This window comes from Mobula birostris, chromosome 3 (genome assembly GCF_030028105.1).
Source record: "Mobula birostris isolate sMobBir1 chromosome 3, sMobBir1.hap1, whole genome shotgun sequence".
Lineage (NCBI taxonomy): Eukaryota > Metazoa > Chordata > Chondrichthyes > Myliobatiformes > Myliobatidae > Mobula > Mobula birostris.
The window spans coordinates 213,974,597-213,986,718 of NC_092372.1; the positions used below are offsets into that span (position 1 = coordinate 213,974,597).

At 43.8% G+C, this 12,122-nt stretch overlaps 1 protein-coding gene across 4 annotated transcripts in view; it reads right to left on the bottom strand.

Moving 5' to 3' along the window:
- The window catches only part of LOC140194786 (actin-related protein 3B), a 113,163-nt gene extending 102,873 nt beyond the window's left edge, over positions 1 to 10,290 (bottom strand). For 2 of the 4 annotated variants that reach the window (XM_072252070.1, XM_072252066.1), the window contains exon 1: positions 10,152 to 10,290. Coding sequence is in view for 1 of the 4 variants with exons in the window: in XM_072252066.1 (XP_072108167.1) it covers positions 10,152 to 10,195 (44 nt within the window). In the remaining 3 variants the exon portion in view is untranslated. The remainder of the gene's footprint in view (positions 1 to 10,151) is intronic. The other 2 variants (XM_072252069.1, XM_072252068.1) reach the window with 2 other exon arrangements.
- Positions 10,291 to 12,122: the final 1,832 nt, after the last annotated feature.

Sequence of the window (12,122 nt, forward strand, 5' to 3'; positions counted from 1 at the left end):
TCCTGATTGCGCCTTGTAAATGGTGAGAGGACCATATGCTGTCAGGAAAAAAAGTCTCTTGTCACAGAACATCTTACCTTTCACCTGCTCTTTTAGCTCTAGATTTACAGTACAGCTAGGGTGCCTAAGACTTTTGCACAGTACTGTAGTAAATTTATGTATTGCACTGTACCGTTACCACAAAAAGAAATCATGAAATAAGTTTGTGATGATAAACCTGATTGTGATATGGGTCTCCATTGTGGACTGAGAGATGGAAGGGGGCAGGGAGAGGGGAATCATGGTTGGGAAAAGGGGAAGGGAGAGGGGAGGGAGCAGGAAGCACCAGAGAGATATTTGGTAATGATCAATAACGTAAAGTAAACCAATTGTTTGGTATCAAATTACGCTGTCTGGTGTCTCAGAGCTAGGTGTATCTACACCCATGCCACCCTGACAAATACAGTATTGTGCAAAAGTCTTAGGCACCCTAGTTATATATATGTGGCTCAGTCTTTTGCACAGTACTGTAAGTGACTTGTACAGTTGAGTTTCTGGTCAATGGTGAGACCTGAGATGTTGAAGATGGTGGATTTGCCTATGGTATTACAATTGAATGCCAGAGTGGATAGATAATCTCACTGTCCACACCCTCCCATCCACGTACAATCCAAATTTCTCTTAAACACTGAAATCGACCCCATACCCACCACTTCCGCTGATACTCTGACCACCCTCTGAGTGAAGAAGTTCCACGTCATGTTCCCCTTAAACATTTCAGCTTTCACATTTCACTCATCACTTCTAGTTCTAGTCCAACCCAACTTCAGTGGAAAGCAAGAGAAAATCTGCAATTCCAAGCAAGGCACACAAAATGCTGGAGGAACATCAACTATATTCTTTTCCATAGATGCTGCCTGGCCTGCTGAGTTCCTCCACTGGATTCCACTCTTGTACCTAATAAAGTGGCCACCAAATGAGTTCATCCAGTTGAGTTTCAACATACAGTTCATGGATCGGCCACGATGAAAAGCCAGAGTACACCAAGGGGCCAGATGGCCTAATTCTGCTGCTTACCATGCTTCACACCCAGGTTCGGAGAAACGTTGTCTCATTTCTATCAAGGATGAGCTAGGGAATGAAAGGGTTAGCATATGAGGAGCGTTTGGCAGCTTTGGGCCTGTACTCACTGGAATTTAGAAGAATGCCAGGGGATCTCATTGAAACCTACCGAATGTTGAAAGGACTAGACAGGGTGGATGTGGAGAGGATGTTTTCTATGGTGTGGGCACAGCCTTAAAATTGAGGGGCGACCTTTTAGAACTGAGGTAAGGAGGAATTTTTTTAGCCAGAGAACAGTGATACTGTGGAATGCTCTGCCACAGGCTGTGGAGGAGGCCAAGTCCGTGGGTATAATTAAGGCGGAAGTTGATCGTTTCCTGATCAGTCAGGGCATCAAAGGTTATGGCAAGCAGGCAGGTGTATGGGGTTGAGTGCGATCTGGGATCAGCCATGATGAAATAGCAGAGCAGACTCGATGGGCTTAATAGCCTAATTCTGCTCTTATGTCTTATGAGCTTATATACTATATATACGTGTGTGTGTAGTTAAATGACAATAAACTTGACTTGACTTGGTATCTTATGGTCTTTATTAACATGAATCCCAAAAAGTAAGGAACCATGTTGTAAATCCTAACTACACATTGTCCTCACTAAAACTCTTCTTAATTACTACCATAACCTTTCTCCCAGTAAGAAAACTTCTAATCCAATTTGGCTTGGATCCTATGGGTTTTTTTTTCCCTGATCATAAACACAAGAAATTTTGCAGATGCTGGAAATCTTGAAGAACAAGCATAAAATGCTGGAGGATGTTGGCAAGTCGGGCAGCATCTATAGAGGGGAATAAACAGTAACGTTTTGGGCCGAGACCCTTCATCAGGACTTTATTTCCTCATCAATTTGCCATGTGGACTTAGTCACTTTTCTAAAATCCAGATAGACTACATGAAATTCATTACCTGTATTTGTTAACTTCTGTAACTGCATACATTTGTTACTGCATGAAACGAAAATCATACACAATTTACTTTAGTAAATCCAAGCTTAATTACCTTGATTAACCTGCCCTTTCCCAAACGTTGATTACTTTTTTTGCCCACCAAGAATTTTTCCAATAACTTATATACTACATATGCTGGATGACTGCTCCATAATTACTAGATTGAGACCTTTTTTTTAATGAAAAAGTATCGGTACCATATTACTCATCTTCCATACAAACATACAAATTAGGAACAGAAGTGGGACTCTTGGCCTCTCAAGCCTACTGTGACAATCAATAAGATCACAGAATATCCAATTGTAGCCTCAACTCTACAATCGTGCCCTGGTAAACATCCATCCCCTTATCAAGAATCTATCTAATTCTGCTTTAAAAATGTGCTAAAACACTGCTTCCTCCGTTCCTTGAGAAAGAGAATCCAAAACCTCACGAGAAAAAAATATGCACATCACCTCTGTCTTAGATGGGTAACCATCTATTTTTAAGCAATATCTCAAACTGCAATCTCAGAGGCCACAGCTCAACCAAAAGGGAACCGGAAAATCATAGACTCTATGTTAGTTCCTCATTTTCCTTCCATTTTAAAAGTCCAAACTGCAATTAATTCAGGTTTGGGGATTTATCGCCATCACCTTCCAGCTTGTCCTCCTTCATCTCCCTCCACCTTTTTATTCTAACATCTTCACCCTTCCTTTCCAGTCCTAATGAAAGATCTCAGCTCAAAGTATCAACAGTTCATTCATTTCTAGAGATGCTGCTGACCTGCGGAGTTCCTCTGGCATTTTGTGTGAGTTGCTCTCAACTTCCAGCATCCACAGAGTCTCTTGTGTTGTGGATTTATCCACTTTTACATATTTTAATCCCATTTTTCCCTTTCTCTCCAGATTTCTGATATTTGCATTCTTCCCTGACTTCCAGACTCATTGGTTAAATCATTACTGTTTGCATCCATATTTGCCATTCTCCCTATAGAATCTACTGGTAATTTCCCAAACCCACCCAGCAACACCAGCAATCCTCCCTGCAAGGGTATGTTCCCTGGTCCTCCTGAGATCTCACTTATCCAGTTTATATAGGTTTTGCCCTGTCTTAGAATTGTTCCCATTGTGACAGAAATTTAAAACCTTTCTCATGAGCCAGCCATTCATCTACATCTACCTCTTAAATACTCTATCCACTCGTACCAGAGCTCTCCATGTCCTTTCTATTCCAATGTCATGTAGTTACCACAGGCTTGACTCCAGCTGAACCACTACTCATCCAGAAGCTTAAGGTCCATGGGATCTTGGCAGTTCGGATTCAGAATTGGCTCACCTATAGAATCAGACTCAAGATCAAAACAAGGTTTATTATCACTGACATATGTTGTGAAATTTGTTGTTTTGTGGCTGCAGTACAGTACAATACATTAAAAATTACTAAAAAATACATAGAACATAGAAATCTACAGCACATTACAGGCCCTTCAGCCCACAATGTTGTGTCAACCATGTAGCCAACTCTAGAAACTGCCTAGAATTACCCTACCGCAGATCCCTCTATTTTTCTAAGCTCTGTGTACCCATCTAGAGTCTGTTAAAGACCCTATTGTATCCACTTCCACCACTGTTGCTGGTAGTGCATTCCACACACCCACCACTCTCTGTGTGAAAAACTTATCCCTGACAGCCCCTCTGTACCTACTTCTAAGCACCTTAAAACTGTGCTCCCTCGTGTTAGCCATTTCAGCCCTGGGAAAAAGTCTCTGGCTATCCACACGATCAATGCCTCTCATTATCTCATACACCTCTATCGTGTCCCCTCTCATTCTCCATTGCTTCAAGGACAAAAGGCCAAGTTCACTCAACCTATTCTCATAAGGTACGCCCTCCAATCCAGGCCTTGTAAATCTCCTCTGCACCCTCCCTACAGTATCCACATCCTTCGTGTAGTGAGGTGACCAGAACTAAACACAGTACTCCAAGTGGGGTCTGACCAAGGTCTTATATAGCCATAACGTACAATACAAAATATAAAAATAAATAGTAAGTACAAAAAGCGAGTAGAAGTGAGGTAGTGTTCATAGTCTGACAGAGAAGACAGTGGACAACAGGGCTTATTCTGGCTGGAAATCCCTGTGTTTCACAGGGATTTGCACTGGGAGCTCTGCTATTTGTGATATACACTCCGTGGCCACTTTATTAGGTACACCTGTACAGCTGCTTATTAATGCAAATATCTAATCAGCCAATCATGTGGCAGCAACTCAATGCATAAACGCATGCAGACCAAACATCAGAAAGAGGAAGAAATGTGATCAAAGTCACTCTGACCATGGAATGATTGTTGGTGCCAGACAGGGTGGTTTGAGTAGTTCAGAAACTGCTGATCTTCTGGATTTTCACACACACAGCAATCTCTAGAGTTTACAGAGAAATGGTGCAAAAAACAAAAAAAAACATCCAGTAGGCAGCAATTAATGAGAGAGATCAGAGGAGAATGGCCAGACTGGTTCAAGCTGACAGAAAGTCAAGTAACCACACTTTACAGCAGTGGTGTGCAGAAGAACACCTCTGAACGTACAACACATTGAACATTGAAGTAGGTGGGCTACAGCAAGCAGCAAAAGATCACAAGCATACACTCTGTGGCCACTTTATGAGGTAAAAGAGGTACCTTACAAAGTGGCCACTGAGCGCAGACCTGTTGCAGCTAAGGGTCGAGGAATGGCAGACAGTTTAATCCAGCCAAATGTAAGGCTTTAGGAAATCAAATGTAATGGTAAGTATGCTTTTAATGGCAATTCCTTTACAGTGTTGATGTTGAGGGATCTTGAAAAGGTTGGAAAAATAGGCAAATGGCATGCTTGCTTCTATTAGCTGAGGCACTGACTTCGACTCAGGAAGTTCTGTGGCAGCTCTATAAAACTCTAGTTAAGGAGCAGATGAGGTCTTGCATTCCATTCTGATTACACCACTACAGGAAGGATGTGGGGGCTTTGGAGAGGGTGTAGATGGGGGTGGATGAAGTAAGAAGCTGAGAGATGATAGGTGGAAAAGATAAAGGGTTGGAGAAGAAAGATTCTGATAGCAAAGAGTGGACCATGGAAGAAAGGAAAAGAGGACAGGCACCAGGAGCGGTAAGGAGGAGAAGAGGTAAGAGTGGGAGCAGAGTGGAGAATTGAAGAATATGGAAAGGGAAGGGGGAAGATTTATCATAAGTTGTAGAAATCAATGTTCATGCCATCAGTTTGGAGACCACCCAAATGGGAATATGAGGTGATGCTCCTCCAACCTGAGTGTGCAAGACTGGGAATGGGAAGTTTAATTAAAGTGGTTGGCCACCAGGAAATCCTGCTTTTTGCGAATAGAGTGAAGGTGCTCAACAAAGCGGTCCTCCAGTCTACGTCAGGTCTCACCAGTAAAGACAAAGCTGCACTGGGAGCACTGAATACAGTTGACCACCCCAACAGATTCACAGATGCAGTGGTTAGGGCCCTGAATGGAGGTGAGAGAGGAGGTGAATGGGCAGTTGTAGCATTTCTTCTGCTTGCAGGAATCAGTGCTGTTAACAAACATGTGCTGTTTTCTCTGAAGCATTTAATAAGCTCTTAGATAAGCACAAGAACGTACAGAGAATGAACAGGCACGTACAAAGGATTAGTTTCATTCGGCATCAAGTTTAATTAGTTCAGCACAACAGTATGGTAGCGTAGCAGTCAACATGATGCTATTACAGCTCAGGGCACTCCGGAGTGTGGAGTTCAATTCCAGCACCCTCTGTAAGGAGTTTGTATGTTCTCCCCATGAACCGCGTAGATTTCCTCCGGGTGCTTCCGTTTCCTCTCACTGTCCAAACACGTTCCAATCAGTAGGTTAATTGGTCACTGTAAATTGTCCTGTGATTCAGCTAGGGTTAAATAGGCAGGTGGTGCAACTCACTCAGCAGAAGGCCTGTTCTAAATAAGAACAAGCAAATATCAGAGGACACGTGCTGTTCTGCTCTATGTTCTACGTAACATGACACACTCAAGGCATTGCTGCACTCTGTTCTTTATCTTCTTTGCATTCCTGATGGTCATCCATTCATTCTCCATCCATGTGATTAAGCTGTGGCATCCCAAATGCCCAAACGAGACAGGGATACACAATCAAAGGATTGAGCAGTCCTTATCTATTCCATTCATGGAAAAATATGCCACCATCAGGACAACATTTCACACTTGGATGCCTTACTGATTTACCTAATGCAATAAATGCTATTTTCTTCTAAATTTAACCATTTTTTATCTTTAATACCAGCAGCATCTCAACAAAACTCATCATAATTCTGATGTCTTCCTTACTTTTCTATATTAATCTCCTCCCAGTAAAGGAATACTATATTCAGTTCTGGTCACAGCATTACAGGAAGGACGTGGAAGCTTTAGAGAGGATGCAGAGGAGATTGATTTATTGAAATACGGTACAGAATAAGCCCTTTGAGCTCAGCAACAACCCAAAGCTAATCAAGGGACAATTAATAATGAGCAACTAACCTACTAAGCAGTACGTCTTTGGACTGAGAGAGAAAATCCGACACCCAGAGAAAACCTGCACATTCCATGGGGACGACATACAGGCTTCTTACAGTTGACGTGGGAGTTCATTGCTGAACTCCGCCGCCCCTATCTGTAATAACCGTGCTAACCACTATGCTACCATGGGTGCTGCTTGAATTAGAGATCAAGTCTTATGAGGAAAGGCTGACTGAGCTAAGGCTTTTCTCTTTGGAGTGAGGAAGGATGAGAGGTGACATGATAAAAGTGTATAAGATGATAGGAGGCACAGACAGAGTGGACTACATGTGCCTTTTCTCAGGGTAGCAAGGGCTCATACCAGAGGGCCTAATCTTAAGGTGATTGGAGGGAATGTTGGAGGTTTCCCCAAGACTGCGGTAGCTAATCCCAGAAGCCACCCTTTTAAGGTGAGTGGTGTAAAGTTTAGGGGGGGATGTCAGAGGGAGAGCAGTAAGTACATGGAATGCACTGCCAGGGGAGGTGAGAGATACAATAGGGACGTTTAAAGGACTCTTAGATAGGCACAGGAAAATGGGGGGCTATGTGGGAGGGAAAAGTTAAATTGATTTTAGAGTAGGTTAAAAGGTCAGCACAATACTGTGGGCTGAAGGGCATTATGTTCTATGTCCTCTGTAAAGGCAAACATGACATTTCTGTTTTTAGTTGTTGGTTGTACCCCAAGGATATTATTGAAAAAGCACTCGTTGGCATCTCTGTCAACTGTTCATTCTAAGCCCTTACAGCTGATAAATCAGCACTGGATCTGTCCTCATTTTCGAGGACAGGACTATGTGCCACTTTAATTTAGAAGACGCCAAGGTCGCCACACTTGAGTAGCCCAGCTGGTGATGCAGCTATGCCTGCACCATGATATTCAGCACAACAGCCTTTACTGTCGCCAGCTCAGCTGATCCTTCATGTAATTGCATCTACCTCTCTCTACAGCAGGGCTTCCCAACTGTTTTTGTGCCATGGACCCCTGCCATTAACCAAGGGGTCCCTGCTTCAGAGAGTCAGAGTGATAGAACACTACAGCACAGACAGGCCCTTTGGCCCATCTAGTCTGTTCAAACTATTAATCAACCTGCACCCAGACCAAAGCCCTCCGTACCCCCCCCATCCATCTAGCTGTCCAAACTTCTCTTAAATGTAGAAAATGAACCACTATCTACCAATTCCGCTGGCAGAATACAACTTTAATTTGGCAAAATGTCTCAAGATACTTTGCACCAGCCGCACAAAAGATCTTAAGCAGATAATCAAAAGCATTGTCAAAAGATGGAAGATTTAAAGGGGAAAGCTAGGAGGTGAGGTATCAGATTTAGGGATGCTATTCTGATTCCACAATGAGTGGTGACACTTGCCCCCAGCACATCCTTGCGTGTGTTGGTTGTTAACGCAAATGATACATTTCACTCTACATTTCGGTATACACATGATAAGTAAATCTGAATCCTGACTAGCAACTGAAGATTTCACGACAACAGTAAAACCTAAGAAGATCCGAGGTTCAATTCTCACCGCTGTGTGTGAGGAGTTTGTATGTTCCCTCCTGGACCTCATGGTTTTCCCCCCAGGTGCTCTGGTTTCCTCTCACTGTCCAAAGATATATGGTTAAGGTTAGTGAGTTGTGCATGTTATGTCGGCACCAGAAGCACGGCAACACTTGCAGGCTGCCCTGCTCAATCCTCGCTTATTTGCTTTGACACAAATGACGCACCTCACCGTATGTTTTAAGACCATAAGAACGTAAGATATAAGAGCAAAATAAGGCCCTGTGGCCCATCGAGTCTGCTCCACCATTTCACCACGGCTGAACCATTTCCCTCTCAACCCCAATGTCCTACTTTCTCCTCGTATCCCTTCATGCTCCAACTAATCAAGAATCCATCAACTTCTGCCTTAAATATACCCAGTGTTTTGGCCTCCACAGCTGCTTGTGGCAATGAATTCCACAGATTTACCACCTCTCTGGCTAACGAAGTTCCTCCTCATCTCTGTTCTAAATGGATGTCCCCCTATTCTGAAGCTGTGTCCTCTGGTCTGAGACTCTCCCACATCCACTCCACATTCACTCTATCAAGGCCTTTCAGCGTTCAATAGGTTTCAATGAGATCATCCCTCATTCTTCTGGATTCCAGTGAGTACAGGCCCAGAGCCATCAAAAGCTCTTCACATTGATAAGCCTTTCAATCCTAGAACCATTTTAATTTATTTGTGACAAATAGAGCTATTGTCCTGTTTCAAATCTATTAACCTTGACTTTTAGATTCGTATACTTGGTGCTTATGGGAATGTTTGTGAGGACACTCAAAGATGTAACTCAAAATACAATCAAGAACCTTCATAAAAACAGTGAACAGATGAGATATGACAGATGCTAGAAATCCAGTTTTTTTTGTAATTCTATTCACATGATTTGAAAACGGAAACTTGGATTCTGGTTACCCAGCATCCCAACAAACTCTATAACCAACAAAGGACTTCTGAAGTTTTAATACAAGAAACTGAAGAATCAATTTACACAGATTGTGATCACGAACAACTGATATATTTTAAGTACTGCCAATTGGGGATAAATATACTTACCCATGGAAATCATTGGGGCCTGGGCTTAACATTTCAACCAAAAGGTAGCTCCAAAAACCATGTTACACTCACTCAGTCGGACTAGAGCATAAAGCAAGCTTTCCAGATCAAGTCACCAGAACCCAAAAAGACTGTTGCCAGCCAGAATTGTTACTGGTTTATTATTGTCACATGTACTGAGATACAATAATAACCTTGTCCCACATACTGCTCAAACAAGCTTTCCACAGCATGCAAGACAATTGAACCGCAATTGACAAATGCAGATAGTACATGAGGCAATTATCTTTATCAAACCACTAACAAATGCAAGATTATTCACATGAAGTGTGAAATTTGATTCTGCCTGTACTAGAACTGCTTGCAGTTCTAGGAATTAAGATTTTTTAAAAAAGCAGTATTACATTCCACACAAAATGCTGGAGGAACTCAGCAGGTCAGGCAGCATCTGGGGTGGGAAATAAACAGTCGACGTTTTAGGCTGAGCCCCTTCATCAGGATTGGAAAGAAAGCGGGCAAAAAGTGGGGGAGGGGACGCAGTACAAGCTGGCAATTGAGAGGTGAGATGCCCCTTCTCTTTACAGTCCTGATGAAGGGTCTGGGGCCGAAACGTCAATTGTTTATTACCCTTCGTGGCTGCCGCCCGGCCAGCTGAGTTCCTCCAATGTGTGTCGCTCGAGGTTTACAGCCATCTGCAGAATCTCTAGTGCATTATTACATCATCCTCCATCTACTTTTTCCCCTGCAAGAACCAAACTCTCACAAATGCACACGTGCTGTTTAACCCATGTCGGAGAGTGCACATTCGCATCAATACTTTGCAACTCTCCCCGTTTGGGCCGAGACGGGGGAGCGGCCGCCACGCCAGCAGAGATCAACAGGACTCGGCCGTTGCCAGGGCAGCCGCTGTGATTGACAGCCGGCAGCCGGTCGGGCGGGGCCTCCGTGCAGAGCGCTCACACCGGCATCAGCGACTCACCCAGTTCCACAGTCGATGACACACGGAGGTAAATAGCCGGCCATGCCGATCCAGTCCGTTCGGTTCCAGGTGGAACTGTTCTCCTACCCTGTGAGATGAGCAGCCGGAGGAACCCCTCGACAGACCATGGAGCCGCCGGCCGCCGCGTCTCTGCAGTAACCAGGCGCCGAGCACTTCCGGGGTCACTGCCGCTAGGGGGCGATGTCGACCTGGATTCTGCAGCACTGAGGGGTAGCGAGACCCAGAGTGGTCCCGTCCTGTCGGTGTCCCAATCCACTCACTCCCTGTCCCAGAACATGCTGGTGTATACCCGTCCCTTTCAGTCCCCCCACCACTCCCTGCCTCAGAATATAGTGTTGTCCACCTGCCCCTTCAGCCTCCCATCCATTCCTTATCCTAGATATGGTGGTGTCCACCTGTCCCCTCAGTCTCCCACTCACTCCCTGTCCCAGAACATGCTGGTGTATACCCGTCCCTTTCAGTCCCCCCACCACTCCCTGCCTCAGAATATAGTGTTGTCCACCTGCCCCTTCAGCCTCCCATCCATTCCTTATCCTAGATCATAGTGGTGTTCACCTATCCCCTGCCTCCCACTCACTCCCTGTCCCAGAACTTTGCAGTGACCACCAGTCACCTTCAGACTCCCCCCCCCCACTACCTGTCAAAGAATGTGTCTGCCGTTACCCACTACCTGTCAAAGAATGTGTCCCTCTACCCACTACCTGTCAAAGAATGGGCTCCGCCACCCGCTCCCTGTCCCAGAACGTGGTGTTGTCCGCCTTGCAACACACACAGAAAATGCTGGAGGAACTCAGAAGGTCAGGCATACTATGTCTCAGCATGTCTATGGAGAGCAATAAACATTCGATGTTTCAGGCCAACACCAGAATCAGGTTTCATATCATTGGCATATTTTGTGAAATTTGTTGTTTTGCAGCAGTACATTGCAACACATAATAATAAAAACTATAAATTACAATAAATATGTGTAAAAAAATTAATTTAAATAAGTAGTGTAAAAAGAGAAGAAAGAAAAAAAAGTGAGGTAGTGTTCATTGGATTGATTGGCCATTCAGAAATCTGATAGCAGAGGGGAAGAAGCTCTTCCTGAAATGATGTGTGTGTGCCTTCAAGCCCTAAAGATCAATTCATTACACAGTGCATTGAGGTAGAACGAAATAAAACAATAGCAAAGTAAATAAAGTCTTTAACAGCTGCAGTGAAAGTGCAGTGCAGGTAAACAATAAGGTGCAAGATCATAATGAAGTAGATTGTGAGGTCAAGAATCTATCTTATTTAGAGATACAGCGGCTCTTCGAGCTGCACTGCCCAGCAAACCCCAACAACTCTAACCCTAATCTAATCGCGGGACAATTTGCAATGGCCAATAACCTACCTGGTATGTCTTTGGACTTTAGGAGGAAACTGGAGGACCCAGAGAAAACCCACACCTTCCATAGAGAGACTCCCTGCAGAGGAAACCGGGACTGAACTCTGAACTGCAATAGCATCGCACTGTGACAGTTCCATGGTGCCCAATCTTAGAAGAGAGCCATTTAGAAGTCTTTAAGAGTGAAATAGAAACAGTCCTTGAGCCTGGTGGTATGTGCTTTCTGGCTTTTGTAAAGAGAATGCCCGATGAGAGTTGGTTGCAATAGAGTTACAGATTCATAGAGTTAGGCAGCACAGACTACGATGCAGATATAGAAGATAATTTTAAAATCTAAGAGAATATTTCTATTTATTGTGAGGTGAATTGAATACAAAAATAGAGAAGTTATAATTCACTTATAGGTCAAGTTTTGGTGAGACTGCAACTCAAGTGCTGTGTAGAGTATAGACCACTATATTAATTAATTTATTATTTTATTAAAGATACAGCATGGTGACATGCCTTTCCAGCCCAATGAGCCGATTACACTCATGTAACCAATTAACCAACTAGCCCATACATCTTTGGACTGTGGGAGA